Here is a 17,073-nt window from a genome sequence, read left to right on the forward strand (position 1 = left end):
ATCAGCACAGCTGAAATGCATTTTTCCTAAGCACCGCGTCTCTGTGGCTTTTAAACCCCAAAACACGCTAAAACAAAAATGGGTCCACCCCAAGGATGGGGTCCCCCGGTGTAGTTTCCACTGTGACAGACTGTGGGCTTCCTCAGAGTGAGGCTGAGAGCGGCAGGCCCAGCTGGAGTCTGACCCGTGTCACACAGTGGAGGTCAAACCTTCTGTGCCACAAACACCAGATTAACCAGTTTCACTCATCATCCTTCTACTGTCAGATTTTACTGGTGCAGGTTTGATGAATCACCATCTGAGAACGTCTCTGATGTGGGCGCCACCCACAGGGATCACTTCCTGTAGAAGGGTCACATGACCTGTTATAGGCCCCTTTGTGATGATGACAGCGACGCCCCTTTCGTGTGAGGTTAAACCCAGAGAGCTTCGTGTGACCTCTGACCCTGATCACCAGCGTTAGGGTCAGTGAACGTGAGATACCATGTGACAGGAGGAACAATAAAGTTTTATTTGTACGAACACGTAGAACAGATGAAGTCAGAACGAAGCAGGTGGAGCTCAGTCAGGGTGGAGGTGCAGACAGGTGAGCTGAAGGGGAGGAGCCAGTCTGGTCAGGAACTCTGTCTCCTCGAGTGAACCTCCTCACCTCTGAAACACACACACACGACTCTGAAGGTTGCAGTCAGGGTTGGTCAGGGTGGTGAGGGTGGGGTTACCTTCTGGTCTCTGGTTGGTGTGTTTCCTGCAGGTGAGGCTGAGCGGCCGAATCATGACATCGCTGCTGCACAGACACAACAGGAAGTGGAGGAGGAAGTCGTCAGCGTCCCCGTCACACACCTGAGACAGACACAGAGGTTATGTCTCTGCAGACTCACGGCTCGGACCTGTGGAAACGTCCTGCAGGACACCTGTTTCTCTCTGTGGTGGCCCCCCCACAGCGTCCCCACCGTGCTTCACTGTGTGGACGCTGTTCTTTGGGTTGTAGCTGCATCTTCTTCTCGTTTCACCTCCTCTGACCACAGGACGTTTCAGTCTGCAGGTCTTCGTCCTCAGCAGTGTGGCTGAAGGTGTCTGCAGACGTGGAGCTCTGTGAGCTCACAGTGCGTCCCTGTGCAGCCTGTAGAGTCTTTAAAGTCTTTGCTCTGACAGGCTTGTTCTGTACTGGGCGGCTCTTTGACTTTCTTCAGGTTTCCCTTCCTGACACTCTGATAACCTCAGATATCCACAACGTGAATCCTCACAAACATCTGTTTCTCTCTTTTCACTCAAACCTTCTGACGTTTTCACACCGACTGTAAATATGAAGAAAACCCTCAGTTTGACGCCACGCCCCCAAACCAGTTCAGCAGTAAAGTGTGAGCAGACGGAGCTGTTACCAGGATGTAAACAGGATGTGCCCTTTCACAGTTAAAGCCTCAGGAATAAAAACATGACCCGATCTTAAATTTTTAAAGATAAAATAAAGTTTAAAGACGACGATGAGCACGTGACTCACCTGTGACTCACCTGTGACTCACCTGTGACTCACCTGTGACAGGTAAATATATACACCTGACAGGTGCTACTGACCTGGCTCTGCCCACGAGGGAAGACTCTGATGTGACCTCTGACCCTGAGAGCTCTCTGAAGCCCCTCCCACTGAGCATCAGCCAATCCCAGCAGAGCACGAACCAGAGCAGCTGAGAACCAGGCATGAGCCTCACCTGTCCCGTCATCGATCACCAGCCTGATCGAAGAGCAGAGCCACATGGTTTGATCATGTGACTGTCACCTGACTCATCCAGGTGATTAACACGTATCAGCAGGTGAGCTCAACAGGAAGCTGCTCTTACTTTGCTTTGGACTGAAACACTGACGAGGTCGAGTGACACTGAGAGCTGCTGCAGCCCTGAGAGAGAGAGAGCAACAGGTAAACACACACACCTGAAATCGTGAGCAGTTTCCTCCAAAACGACACTTTACTTACTGCACCAACACTAACACGCCACCAACACGCTAACAACACATGAAGCACTCTGAGTACTTTCACTGCACCCGAGAAACTGCAACTGAACACATCCTGTACACACTGTGTGTATTTTATGCAGTACCTGTGTGTACAAGCTGCCACACAGCGAGCAGCTCCACTGCAGTTGCAGGAACAGGAAACACACCACGTGACCTTTGACCTGTCCCACAGCGCACCTCTGCTTGCTGCTCAGAGCCCACTCACCCAGGTGCATGATGGGAGCAGGAGGAGGAGGCTGGGCCGAGCTGATAGAAACCAAACAAACAAATAAACAACAGCACGCCAAACACGTGAACCAGACTTTACCTGTAAACTTACCTGGTGTCTCCCAGGGAGACCACAGTTATGGAGCTGACAGGTAAGTACGTGCAGTACACACTTCCTGTCCTGAAACACACACACAGGTAAACCGCACAGGTACGTAACCATCGGCGTGACTTTGTATTGAACATTGGGGGGTCAAGATCTCTGTCTAAATAAATAAATCTGGGTACATTTCCAGATGATTAAACAACTATTTTGCTGGTAAAACCTGAAACGAGTAAAGAAAACCAGCAGCCTATTGATGCAAGATGATCCATAACTTTATTGGGGCTGACATTGTTGGAAATGAGTCCAAATAAAGAGTCCAAACATTTATAAGCCTGTCTATGTGTGTCTCACCTGGACAGCCTCCTCTGGAAACCAGACAACAGCAGAGTGTTACCCGGCAACAGGCCAGGTGGGTAGGGGGTGTGGCTTAAGTCCAGGTACACCTGCAGACTCCTCCCAGCTTGGTCACAAAGAGTGAGACGCACACCTGCACACACACATTCAGCTAACAGTCAGACCTGAGACTCATACCTGAAGCACTGATGCCTGCAGTTCCTCTAGTGTCCAGCAGAGGCAGCAGTGAGTCGCCCCCATAGACCCCCATGTTTTTTTGTTTTTTTTTTGTTTGTTTTTTTTCTTTTTTGCCTGTCCCATTTGGTTCTTTAGCCATCAGAATTGTTGTCTGAAGACCAACAAGGATACCCAATGGATTTACTTTGCCAAATGGATCTTCGTGGCATTGCCGTATTGGTCCATTTGGTCGATCTTTGTTTTTATTATTTATTATATTTTATTTTCAGATGTTACAGACGGGACAGACATGAGTGAGAGATAGGAAAGGGAGAAAGAAAGAGGAAGGAAAGGAAAAACAGAAGGGGAGAGGGACAGTGAGAAAGGGGGGGAGAAAAAAAATAAAAATTTCCTGGATCACCTGTTAAGAGAAGAATAGAAGACAAGCAAAAAAACAAAAAAAACAAAGCAACATACTAAACACAACACCATCGCATTAATCTAGCTAAGTGTAAACAGCAGTAAATACTAAATATTCAATGTTGTTGTGCAGCACGCAGGACAGATGTGCTTCGAAGTAGTAGCCAAGAAGGGTGTAATTTAAGTCTACGAGCAGTGAACACCCGTGTGCATACCTGTGTGGATCAGCGTGCTTGTATTCCAAAGGTTTCTCCATGTAACAATCTGCTAGGGAGTGTGGGGGGGGGGGGGGCACAGCCCCGTCCTCCAGGGTATGAAGCAGGTATGGAGGAGATCAAAACTCCAGACATCCAGAGGCCCCCAGAACACAAGAGACCATGGAAAACCAACAGAGGGGCAGCCGCGCCACTGTCCCAGCAAGAGCTGAGGAGAGTCCCAGATGAGGGTTCACTCAGCAGCCGTGGAGCAGAAGCCAGGGGGAGTTGCAGTGACGCGCCCGTGAGCTCCGCCGGCAGCCAGCTGTGCCTGAGTGACTGAGCCCCAGGCCGAGAGGCCGGGGGCACCCCACCTCCGAAGTGGTCCGAGCGAGCCCCAGGTTCCAGGCCCCGATAGGCGGCCGCCAAGGAGTGAGCCGGTGTGTACCTGGACGCCCACCCCCAGACACAAAGAACCACCAACGCACCGACACCTGAGGGAGTCCGCCACCGGCAGGGGAAGTGGTGGTGGGTGGAGATAGGCCTCCAAACCTTGGCGGGCCTGAGGTGTCCCCAGAGAGGTGGCGTCTGATACCCAACCTGACATATAGACACAGACATACAGGCACACACAGACACAAACATCCATTCCCCCCCTCATGCTCTCATATGCACTCACTCCACACTCAACCAACGTGGAGACAGACATAAAGAGACGCTGTACACACGATCACACTCCCCAAGCGTACTCTACAAACCGGGTCTAGGTACCCTTGCCCCTGGAGGGGGGAACTGCACCCAGACCCAGGTGGTGTTACCCTTTTCCCTGCGGTGGGGAGAGGCAGACCACCCCGACTCCGTAGCAGCAGGGAGGCCCCACACTCCAGACCGCAGTCGGACGGCCAACTCCTCCTAGCCCTCCCGCTCCAGCAGGCCGCAGAGAATGGGGGTGGGGGAAGACTCCAAACCTCCCTCCACCCGCTCATTGTAGTGTTGATGCATGTGTGTTCTAAGGTGCAATTAAAACCCAGGAGGGCTTGGAGCTACCTGCCAGAGAGCAGCAGGTAAGCGCATAGTCCCTCCTGATAGCCCTCAATGTCTAAGTGTATTTAAAATTGAGAGGTGGGCAACGACGCCAGGGGTGAGGTGTACACCCTGATATAATATGGACTCCGTGATTGTGCCCACCCCCAAGATCCTATATGTATGTGTAATGAGAGTGTGAATAATGTGAATGTCTAAGTTGTGGGATAAAATTGAGGCAGAGGCAGCCGGAAGGGGACAGAGGGGGGGGGGTAGCCTCCTCTGCACCCTGGTGACATACCCCTACTCCAAGGCCCTGCATGTGTGGGTGGTTGTGGTGGAGCGGGAAGAGGGAGGCAGCTGGAGATGGGGAGGGAAGGAAGGGAGGGGCAGGTAACCCCTCCCTGGGGCCAGCTCCCCCGCTGACCCCAGTAGGCACTCCCACACTCCGCGACCCGCCAGGGAAAGAGGGCCCAGGCCCATCCAGACCGGGGCCCAGTGCAGCAGCGCCTCCCGGCCCCACAGAGCCCGGGACAGTTCACCCAACCCCACCACAGAGAAAACTGCACCCACCCCACCATCCACTCATCTTCCAGACTACATAAGACAGTAAACGCCCAGGCTGAGATCTTCCTCCACCTCTCCTGTATCTCCCCCTCCTGCAGAGAGAGTCCCTGAAGAGAGGAAAGCTCCTGCAGATGTGACCATCTCCCCCACCAGTTGAAGAGCCCCCCAGGTGGCTCGACGCACCGGCGGCACCCTGCTCCAGGGCTGGGCCCCCATGCACCCACCCGCCCACAACCCCGGCAACACACCAACCAGGACCCAAGCCCCCGAGGCCCGGCCCGGGCCCCAGCCCGGAGACGGAGCGCCCCCAGAACCTCACGCCCATCCCGGACCCACCCAGGGGCAGCCAGGCTACCAGGTCAGTAACCCACGTCCGTCAGCACAGACCCTCCCCTAGCCCCGCTGCACGCAGCCGCGAGGAAACAGTCACCTGAGAGCCAACAGAGCCCCCAACCGGACATGACCGCTACCCCGGGTTGAGCCCCCCAAGGAAGATGCCTCCGGGGAACCCCCCGACGCCCTAAGCCTGTCCCTACCCCCACACCAATCACAACAGTGAAGGCGGGACCAAACTATGACCCCCCACCCCCACTAGGTGATGGAGCTGATAAAAGGAGCCCAGAGCAATTGATCTGATGTGGTGGCAGAGGCTGTATCAAGACTAATGTAATCTAATAGATAATTTCTATATTGGTTAGAATTAAGATTATTTTTATTTTTCCAGTTCATGAGGACTGTTTTCTTGGCTATGCATAGGGCAGTGAAAACCATATGGGCGATATTCTTTTCTGAAGTGACATTATCTAAGCTGCCCAACAAACACACTAAGGGGGAAGTTGGAATGTTACATTTCAGACACTTTGATAAGTCTTCACATATCTCGCGCCAAAACTTTTGCACTGGTGGACAGAACCAAAGAGCGTGGATGTAATTGTCTGGTGTATTGCCTTGACAGTGTGAGCAGTTGATGGAGGATGTAAAGCCCATCTTGAACATCCGATGACCTGTATAGTGCACTCTATGTAGTATTTTGTATTGTATTAATTGCAGACTGGGATTTTTTATTAATTTAAAGGTTTTTAAGCAAATCTCAGACCAGAAGTTTTGGTCTAAGCTGACTGATAAATCTGCTTCCCACTTTGCAATAGGAAGGGATATTGATTCATCTAATTTAGAAAGTGTTCTGTATATTTTAGATAATAATTTGGGGGATTTAAGAGTAAGAAAATGTGCCGCACTTAGTGGTGTTTGTAATTCAACTTGACTGAGGTTAAATTTCTTTTTTACTATGGATTTAATTTGTTGATATTCTAAAAATCTTGTCTTGTTGATCCCATATTGTGCAACTAGTCTGTCAAATGGAATAAATTCTGTTCCCTCTAATATATGTTCTAAGTATTTAATTCCTTTACAACTCCATTCTGGGAAATTAATCATATTATTGTTTTGTAATATGTCAGGGTTATTCCAGATAGGTGTACGTTTGCATGGAATTAATGAAGACTCCGTTATTTTTAGAAACTCCCACCATGCTGTCAGAGAAAAGCTGATGTTGATACTTTTAAAGCATTCATGTCTTTTGATGTTTGAGCTAATAAATGGTAGGTCTGAAATCTCTAGATCCTTGCATAGTGCCTGTTCAACATCTAGCCAGGGCTCAACTAAGAAGGTATGTTTTAACCATTCTGAGATGAACTGAAGCCTGTTGGCTAAGAAGTATTGGTAAAAATAAGGCAGATCTAATCCTCCTCTATCCTTGGTTCTTTGTAGCGTTTTTAAGCTGATACGCGGGGGTTTATCTTTCCAAAGGAATTTGGAAATATATGAATCCAGAGATCTGAACCAATCTTGTGATGGTTTGTTAGGGATCATCAAAAATAAGTAATTTATTTTTGGCAAGATCATCATTTTTATAGTGGCGACCCTTCCCATGAGTGATATGGGTAAAGATTTCCATCTAGTCAGATCGCCTTCTACTTTCTTTAGAAGTGGGATGTGGTTTAATTTAGTTAAGTCTGAAAGCTTAGGAGAGACATTAATACCTAAATATTTAATATTTCCGGATTGCAGTGGGGCAGAGGAAGAATTATGGAAGGAGCAGTTAATGGGGAGAACTGTAGATTTTGGCCAGTTAATTGAATAATCTGAAACTCTTGAAAACCAGTTTATTAAAGTAATTACCTCAGAGAGGTTGGTTTGTGTGTTTTGCAGAAAAAGCAACACATCATCCGCATAGAGACTGATTTTATGTTCTATGTTCTTACATTTTATGCCCTTAATTGTTGTAGCCTGTCTAAATGTTGCTGCTAGAGGTTCGATAAAAATTGCAAAAAGTGAAGGGGAGAGTGGGCATAGACCCCCATGTTAAAACTTCACAGCAGAAAAAGCCTGATACACAGACCACCTGTGTGTTTGTACCTGAGTGTGTGTGTCCAGAGTGGGCAGTCCTGTTGTTCACACTGATCCTTTCAGACACCACACCCTGAAAACACACCAGCTCTGAGCTGAAACACACACACACACACACACACACCAGTAAGAGTTTAAAGCAGGCTGCAGCTGCAGTTCCTCAGATGGCCAAAGGGGGCGACTCAGTGAGGGACGAGCAGTTTACCTGCAGTCTAAGACACCTGAGACGGACAAGACTGTGGGTGGGACGGTCTGAAAACACAGAGAATAGAGATGGGAAATGTGACGTCATTCTGGGGTAAAACCGCAAAGGATTGTAGGTATGCGTGGCAAGTGGTACTAGCGCACGCAGGCTTTCACATGAAAACAGTCACACAGTAATAAAAAGAAACACAAAAATGGCAAGAAGCTGCTGTATGATTAACTGCAACAGCCGGTCACATGACAGCCACGGGAAGCCGACGGGTAAAGAGATCGGTTGTTATCGGATTACGTCGTGGAAGAGAAATTGTTCGAGCCGTTTCCGAAGTAACAAAGAGCCGACGGATGGCCTGGATTGCAGTCATTCAAGGACCAAATATAACGTCCCAGAACGTCCCAGGTCAGTCTGCTGTTGTAGTTATTACGTAATTTATCATAATTGTTGATGTAGGTTACAAATAAGTCTTATATTGATTTGAATTGAATTCATTGCTGTGCTGCTTTGTTCACTGTGGCTTTGCGGGCTAATGGTTGTTGTGTTTTGTAGGAAAACCAGCCAACAAAATGCTGGAATGTGATCCAGACTGATATACGTATATATATATATATATATATATATATATATATATATATATATATATTAGGGGTGCAACGATATTCGTATCGATATTGAACCGTTCGATACAGTGCTTTCGGTTCGGTACGCATATGTATCGAACAATACAACATTTGTAATTTATTTTATCAACTTTCCTTCTGACGATGCTGTCTGTGTTGAGCGCTCAGTGAATCTGTGTTCGACTACTCCGCCTAGGCTGCACTGTCGAGCGCAGATCCACTGAGCGCTCCACACAGACAGCATAGTCAGAAGGAAGAGCGCAGGGCAAGCTAGCGAGACAGAAGTTAAGCTCTCCTTGCAACATGGCAAATTGAACCTCCCCCACCCTCATTCAGATCTGGCGTTTGGAATTATTTTGGTTTTCATGTGACGTATGACCCTGAAGGTAAGCGCATCCTGGACTAAAGTAAAACAGTATGTTGGATGTGCCACGCAATGCTCAATTACATGGGTGGGAACTAGTGTGTTAGCGCAGTTAGCTCGTTAACGTGTTGGCCGTCTAGCCCCATGCACGGGGCTATCAGGGGTAGCTCGTTAACGGAGATTTGCCGTGTTGTGGCGTTAAGGTCATTTTAACGAGGTTAACCTGAAAGCACTAGTGGGAACACAACGAATATGACTGCACATTTACGCCGACATCATCCTAGTGCAAAGATAAAAACAGCAAGCAGCATGCTACAAACTTTACCCGAGTCATTTAGACAGCCGTTAGCACATGATCCTCCTATGCTGCTGAGAATATAGCCCAGAAGAAGCGGATAGTATAGCTTTTATTTTGGAAAGAGCCATTTCTCTGTAATAAACTCTCTTTTCCAAAGATGAGTGATTCCTCAATCAGATACAGGGCTCGCAAAATCGCTAGCCCGACGTCCCGGAGCTAGAGATTTTTCCAGTCGGGCTACCAAAATCTATCTCTGCCCTGCCCGTCCGGCTATTGTAGGAAGGAAAAATATATGTCAATGCTTTTGCATTCTTTCGGAAATGTAGCTGGGTAATTATGTCATTGGCATCGGTGAGCCACTGTCAATATGTGACATATTGAAATCGCGTTTGAATTTGCGCTTGTTTTTTGCTTTCACTTTGCAATCGCGTGAACTGTGCATAGAGAGCGACAGCACTGATTGGTGAGTGATGATAATTTGTGCACCAATTCCTCTGACATCGTCTTATTAATCGTTAGCTTACTATGCAAACATGACAAGTGAAATCTCCCGCAGCTTAAACATGTGAGAGGTTGATCGCGCAGAGAATCGCTGAGCTTATGTGAGTGCATGTGTAAAAGCAGCAGGATATATAGCCAAATAAGACAGGTCAGGGTGAAGAAGTGACAGCCAAAGAAAAGCTTACCTTTACCGCAAAACGGAAAAGTTATGACAAATCAGACTATAAGGCAAAAAGAAAGTGCAGCTTTATGGTTTCATGGACAAAAGAATTTCTGTGGCTGCAATATGACGAGCTATATAACCAGGGCTGCACATAAGTGGTCCGCAGGTGCGCATTCGCTGTCAAAATAAAAAACGCGCACAAGGGTTAGGGTTAAATTTAAAAACTGTACTTTTGAGTTAAAATATATATTTATAATTTTAATAAATGACAAATTAAAAAGGCATGAACATTTTTTTGTATCGAAAAAATATCGAACCGTGACACCAAAGTATCGAACCGAACCGAACCGTGAATTTTGTGTATCGTTGCACCCCTAATATATATATATATATATATGTGTGTTATTATTAATCATTAATTCCATCATGGTTTATCATTTTGATTCATGGTTCTGTGTTTCTAGCTCTCTAGTTCTTGTTTGTTTTGTGATTTCTAGTACTTGGGTTTTCTTCCTGCAGCCCTCATGTTTACTCAAGGTTTAGTTCTGTCTTCATGCTGATTTTCTTGTTCAGTCGTGTCTCATGTTGCAGTTTGTCAATCCTGTCCCTGTGCTCTGTGTTCCCTCTGTTCAGTATCAAGTCTGTGCCTCATGTGTTTCCTGTTTTATTTTGATAGTCCCTGTCCTGTGTGCAGTGTGCTTGGTTTTGCTTCCCTTCTGTCATTAGGCCTGATTTGTCCCAGATGTGTTACCACCTATTCCCCATCTTCTCGTAGTCCTGCTTGTGTATTTAAGCCCTGTGTTTCTCTGTTAGTTGTTGTGTTGTACCCTCACTGTACTGTGTTTTGTTTTCTATGTGCTTCTGGTAATGTTCTGGTTCACTCTTTCCTGGTTTGATTTTATAGTTTCCCGGGTTTCTAGTGTTAGATTATAATATTATTTTATGCCATGTTATACCCCTAATTAAAGATTGTGAATTATTATGTAGTTTTAGTTTGCATTATTCCCCTGAATTAGAAGAAGCTGACAACTATTGCATTAGTTAAACTGATTTGCATTACATTAGACTGCTGATTTATTGTGAATGAATGATATTGTTTTATGATGCATTATACTGCTGAGTTATAAGAAATACTGCTCGCAGAAAGTCATCGCCTTATTTGTCTGATTAGAAGAGAACAGAATATACTGGAGTTTTCTGCCCCATCTCAGCAGGAGCAGATAAACAGGGAGCCAAGGTTGTAGCTTAGACGCTGTGTGAGAGAAAGCATGTGAATGTTTAGGCTTTTTATGATAAGGTGGAGGCACCAGAGGCTATAAGAGTTTGAGCAATGCTCCACCATTGAGATCTGAGGCTGTCTGCATACAGTGTCCATCTCCCACGCGTGTGATCATTAAAATCATCGTTTGACTCGACCCGGCTGGACCAGTGTTGTTATTGTGGGTTTTTCTCTTGTGTCCATCCCCAATTTGAACTCGTAACACTAGTTTGGGCTTAAGTTTTGAGTTTCTAGTTTTGTTTTCTTCTATTTCTATTCGAGTGTTCTCCAGCAATAAAGCTGCCACTTTAGTTAATCATTCTGTCTCTGGGTCCTGCGTTTGGGTCCTACATCCTGCCTGCCACCTCAACACCTTTAATTTTACAGCTTCTTAGTTATTATAAAGTGCTGCAACTCATAATGTTTTCTAAGATAGTAAAGCCAGACTTAAACTGACTACTTCTACAAAGATGGAGCTAAAGTGATGATATACATTTATAGTTTGGACTTGGACACATACAGTCTGTTTTTCCTTATAACTACATGTGAGTTCAATTAACATTTTGTGGGAAAAGGGAATTTGTTTTTTAAAAGGATTATAGATCAGGAGCTGAATTACCCAACGGAACATCTCATTCACTGACGTTTGCTTGAGAAGCTGCTCTGCCTCTTTGTGATGGAGCAGCAGCGTGACGTACTGAAGACTGTTAACGGGGAAGTGCTGAAGCTGAAGGCGTCTCTCTGCTGCTCAGACTGACGTTCAGTCGTCATCCAGACAACATGAAGACTGCACCGGTCTCTCTGCTCCTTGGTGAGTCAAACACTAAAATCATCGATTTATTTATCACAGCTCCAACAAGCAATATGGCAGGAAAACAACCTTTCAGCAGTTACAAGCTCGCAGCTACTGACTTTAAAGTTCATGTAAAAATTCTGAAAAGTTTCGTCAAGGCAGGAGGAACAGTTCATTCTCCTTCTTATGTCTTTCTGGTTTCATTTGATTGGTGGCTGTGAAGTTGGGCAGGAACCAAGAAGTGATGTTAATGTTGAATAATGGAGCTCACAGTTTTAACTGAAATGTATGAAGAGTGATAGAAAATGGTTTCAAACATGCATGATGAAAGTTTTTCGGTTTAAATCGATCTCATCATCACTGCAAACCTCTCAGAGGTTCAGACTCTCAGCAGTTTAACCTGGAATCCTGCAGGAAAGTCACCATATAGTCTGGACTAAGTCAGCGATTAAACTTTCTGCCCAGCTAAGTGTCAGTAACATGAAGACCAAAAGAACAAAAGAGACTTGACCTCTTTTCATCAAACATCTCTTCAGTCAGGAAACCACAGCCTCTGACTGCATGAAGCACAGGGTCCTCTGACTGCGTCCCTTCTTTTATCTAGTCTTCACTTCCTCTATTCACAGCCAATTTTCCATTAAGAGGACTGAGTGTATTCAAACAACCACAGACGGTTTTGACTGTTAAAGTTCCCATTCCCATTGACATGATGTTGGGGGAAAACTCTGTAAAAAACCCAGGAGAAATAAAGACACAATGAGACAAAGTTACTTTCTTTATCAAACGTGTACACGGGTGAGCTGCTAAGGACAACTCACACCATGCACAGTGGCTTGGTAATTTTTATAGGAAAGACAGTGAGAACAGGATAAGAAAATACAAAACAAATAAAATAAACAACTCCATATGTGGCGCTAGTCTCGTCAGCAGAGAGCTGGGAGAAGGCTGTGAGAGATAAAACAATCTAAAACAATATGTCCCAAAACAGTATGTCTTTGCTGAGAAAGTCTAAAAAGATAATTCTAAACTAATCTAACCATAGACAAAAGGGCATGCTTGCACATTTAAAAGAAGGTAAAGAAACATAGAAACATTTTTCCTGTAACATTCCCTCCTGTTTTAACTTATTTTAAATGTATACAACAATTGTCTGTGAAGGTTATTTATTAAGTATCTTAAACAATTTTTTAATTTTTCAAAATGTCAGCATAGCAGAAATGGCAGTCATTTGGTCTAAAGAATAAAACAAAAGAAAATAATACAAAGAAAAACATAGTAAATGAAATAACAAGTGGAATAAACAAGAAAAAATAATAAAACTAAAACTACAAAAAATAAAGGATATATTTTAAAACGAAAACTTACAAAAAATAAAAGGATGAAAAGTAAAATGAAAACTTTATATTTAAAAATGATGAAAACCTAATATGTAAAATGAAAACTTCAAAAAATACAAGGATGAAAACCTCATATTATAAAATGAAAACTTCAAAAAAAAAACAAGCATGACACCTTATACTTAAACCGATGCAAACCTTAAATTGAAAACTTTATGTGTAAAATAATGAAAACTTCATATTAAAATGAAAACTTCAAAGAATAAAAGGATGAGAACTTCAAAAAAAATAAAAGGATGAAAACTTTATATTTAAAATGAAAAACTTTATGTTTAAAACTCAAGACTTCAAAAAATAAAAGCATGAAAACTTGCATAACCTACTAATGTGTTAATCAGTGCATGATCACTTGACAAGTCATTTTTAATCACCACGTCATTTATTAGCAGTTATTACAAGTTCTCCTCTAACAGAATTGCAACGGGATGTTGTTCTTCTTGAGGCACGGCAACATAAGCAGTCATTGTAGTTGTTATCATCTGTGAAATCATTACTCTTAGGCATGGCAACACACACAACACTAATATGAGCAGTGCTATCATGATGAGACCTAGAAGGAAAAATGGCTTTGCTACAGCAGCCAGCCATGAACCGCTGAACAGCCAGTCCAGCCAGCTTTGTGCTGTAGCTGCTCCAGGTGTGTGGTCAGTGACATATTTTTGCAGAGCGGTCAAATTCTGCAAAGCTTCATAAATGTCTCCTCCAGTTTCGTATCCATCAGGGATAAAAGTGCAACATGTTTCCCCGATCAGCTTGCAAACTCCTCCTTGTGATGCTGTTAGCAGGTCTAGTGTCAGTCTGTTCTGCAGCACCATCGTTCTGATGGCCTGCTGTTCTCCTGCTAAGGCGGTTCCCAGGGTCTTAGTCAAATTGATGTGTCATAGCAGAGCATATCGGTTGATTTCCACATGATCCCGCACCTCGGCAACTCCAATGCCGGGGATCAAGCTCTGTAAGAATTTCACTCCTCCTCCCCAGATGCGAAACTCTCCCGGCACTCCAGTGTCCACGGTAATGCCGAAAGAATTGGGGGAGGCGATGTCCACTTCACGTCTCTGCCGGCTGCTTGGGTGATGTGCAACACTTTGCATGAAGAAAACGTGATCTGATAATTCCACCAGGGCGCACAGACCTCCCCAACCTTCAGGGAGTGACAGATAAGCCTTGTTGCCACATAGGAAGTACCAGTCAGCCAAAACTCTGGTTCCTCTGCTGCTGGGTGCCGTCCGTGCACATCCTGTCTGGTACTGAGTCTTTGTTTGTAGTGGCATTCGGTAGCTGTAGTCGGAGCGACAGTTTAGGCCCATCAGCGTCGTGTTACTGGCACAGGTGGCGTTGATTGAACAGGTCATACACTTCCTCTCGTTCCTTGGTGGGCAGAAAGTGTATATGTGCTTACATAGGTGTGTAGGCAGCTCCCCCACTGCCCGCGATCCATTGTTCATCACACATACTGGCAGTTGTGATGCGTTCAGTTTGTTCAGTAGAATTACATCAGGCAGTGGGTCTGAGACTTGGGGCCAGGTCAGTAGGTAGGTCTGTCCGGAACAGTTCACATTTGTGAGTGACGATGACCTCCAGGTTGCTTTTGCTGGGATGCTGTAGTTGGCTTTGGACCAAAGAGTACCGTAGCCTGGATGTGTTGCCAGGCCCAACAGACACCAACTGCGATCTTCAGGTATGCTGTACGGCCACAGGCCAGACGTCTGTGAGGATAGGGGCATATGGGTACATGCATAGCAGTCAGTTTTGTTATTCAAATGAGCTGTAGTGTTCATAAACTGCCACCAGAAGTTAGTGGCGTATCCATGGGGAAACTTGGTGTACTTTCCTTTGTCATACAGTGTCTGCCTTTTCTCCATATAGCGTGACTTGTTGTCCCTCATGGAAGCAAAGGTGAAGAGCCCGGCCATGGTCAGGGCCGCTGCAGTTGATAAGAGCCACCACCTCATGACGACGGGACACACCCTCCTGTCGCGAGTAGACCCCCCGGCCAGGAAAGCTGACCCCTCCACCGGGCGAGATCACAACAAGTAGGCAAGCCTGCCGTCAGCTGTGTTTAGATGGCTTCACTGACTCGCCTGCAGTGACTCTGATGGACCCAGGATGGTCGTTCCGCAATTTTGCAAGCGGTCGGTGTAGTGAGGAGGACTTGGTATGGCCCCTCCCACCTGGGTGTGCTCCAGTTTTTCCTTTGGAGCACCTTGATCAGAACCCAGTCACCGGGCTTTAGTCTGCAAGACACTGGAGAAACATCATCAGGTTGTTGATTATGTACAATGATCTCTTTGTTTTCTAACAGCTTAGACATCCATTCTGCTAATGTGTTTTCTCTGATTGCTTTGTCTATTGGTTGACTGGTGATCGGCAGTGGAAACGGCCTGCCATGAATGATTTCAAATGGAGTTAGTTTATGGGAGCCTTGTGTTAAGCGCATCCACATCTTCACTAAACCCAAACATTCAGGCCACGGCCTTCCTGTTTCTGCCATGCATTTCCTGAGCCTTTGTTTTATAGTGCCGTTAGTTCTCTCTACAAGGCCTGCGCTCTGAGGGTGATAAGCACAGTGGTGTTTTATGCTGAAACCGAGTGCTTCAGAGACTTTAGTGATGACATCATTTACAAAATGAGTGCCGTTGTCTGATCGTATCAAAGCTGGGATGCCATATGTGGGTATGAAGTGATTGCACAGGCACTTTGCTACTGAAATTGCATCTGCCTTTTTCACTGGATAGATTTCCGGCCACTTTGAGAACACGTCTATAACCACTAGGGCGTATTTTGACCCTTGACATTCGCTTAGTTCAATAAAATCCATATGAATTGTGTGAAAAGGATGAGGCGGAGTTGGAAAACGGCCTCTTCTTGGTCGCAGGTTACCTTGAGCATTATATTTTTGACACGTCATGCACGTTCTGACAAATTGTTTTGCTGAAGTTTCAAAATTTACAGTGTAGAAATGAGAGTTGACAATACAGGTCATTCCCCCCGATGACAAATGCGTACAGCCATGAGTCACTAATGCCGCCATCTTGTGGAGCGATTTTGGCAACACTGGCTTGCCATAACACATCATTAAATCGTTTGTCAGAACTGCACCGTGTTTTAGCCATTTTGCCTGCTCTGCTGTGCTTGCTGCTTTTTGTTCACTTTGCAACACATCCAGTGGAATCTGATGTGTGTTTACTGCCATCAGTGTCATGTTTGTCTTTTGTGCCGCCTGTTTTGCGGCACTGTCAGCAAAATTGTTGCCTGTAGTAATAAAAGAGCTATCAGTTTTGTGTGCTGCACATTTACACAATGCGAGTTGTTGTGGTAAATTTATTACAGTCAGCAGTCGTTGTAAGAGGCTTGCATGCTGGACTGGTTTACCGGTTGATGTAATCATTCCTCTGTTTTGCCAGAGCTTTGCAAAATGATGCACAGCAGAGAAAACATACTGGCTGTCTGTATAAACGTTTATTTGTTTATCTTTGTGTATTTCACATGCACGAATAACAGCTATCAGCTCAGCGCTCTGTGCAGAATATGAAGAAGAAAGTGGTTTTGCTTCTATTATTCTACTGTCTGTGGTTACTGCGTAACCTACACAATTACGGCCTGTGTTGTCTTTAGAGGCCGATCCGTCCACAAAGACATCACTAAAACCAGCTTGTGGCTCAGCATGGATGTCAGGGCGGGGTTTGGTGTCTTTGTCTAATTCTGCATGGCAGTTGTGCACATCTCCATCAGCTGGTGTGCTCACTAGAGTCCCTGGATTCAGTGTGCCACATTTTTCCAGTGTGATGTGAGACTGTGATAGTAAAATGCCTACATACGATAGCTGTCTGGCATGAGTCAGGTAAGAGAGATTGGCTTGCAGCAGTATAGATGTGACAGCATGCGGGACCTTCACAACTAATTTGTGGCCTAAGACAATGTCTGCTGACTTCTTTACTGCTTCTGTGGCCGCTGCACAGCTTTGGACGCAAGTCGGCAGGCCCGAAACTACAGCGTCTAACTTACACGAGTAGAATGCTAAAGGGCGCTGTTTG

The 17,073-nt window shown here is 45.5% G+C and overlaps 1 protein-coding gene and 1 pseudogene across 1 annotated transcript; both read right to left on the minus strand.

Annotated features, from left to right (window-relative positions):
* Window positions 1-565: 565 nt before the first annotated feature.
* LOC146634830 (CST complex subunit CTC1-like) lies at window positions 566-2,927 on the minus strand. The gene is made up of 8 exons (XM_085349965.1): window positions 2,855-2,927; window positions 2,675-2,810; window positions 2,330-2,398; window positions 2,094-2,256; window positions 1,836-1,891; window positions 1,573-1,729; window positions 720-840; window positions 566-651 (listed from the first exon to the last, which is right to left on the minus strand). Exons 1-8 carry the CDS (start codon window positions 2,925-2,927, stop codon window positions 566-568), a joined length of 861 nt encoding a protein of 286 aa, XP_085206091.1.
* Window positions 2,928-13,416: 10,489 nt separating this feature from the next.
* LOC146634831 (uncharacterized) lies at window positions 13,417-14,991 on the minus strand (annotated as a pseudogene).
* Window positions 14,992-17,073: the final 2,082 nt, after the last annotated feature.

This window comes from Diplotaxodon limnothrissa, linkage group LG3 (assembly GCF_057381915.1).
Source record: "Diplotaxodon limnothrissa isolate DT_005_m linkage group LG3, D_limnothrissa_male_GT1.1, whole genome shotgun sequence".
NCBI classification, from domain to species: domain Eukaryota; kingdom Metazoa; phylum Chordata; class Actinopteri; order Cichliformes; family Cichlidae; genus Diplotaxodon; species Diplotaxodon limnothrissa.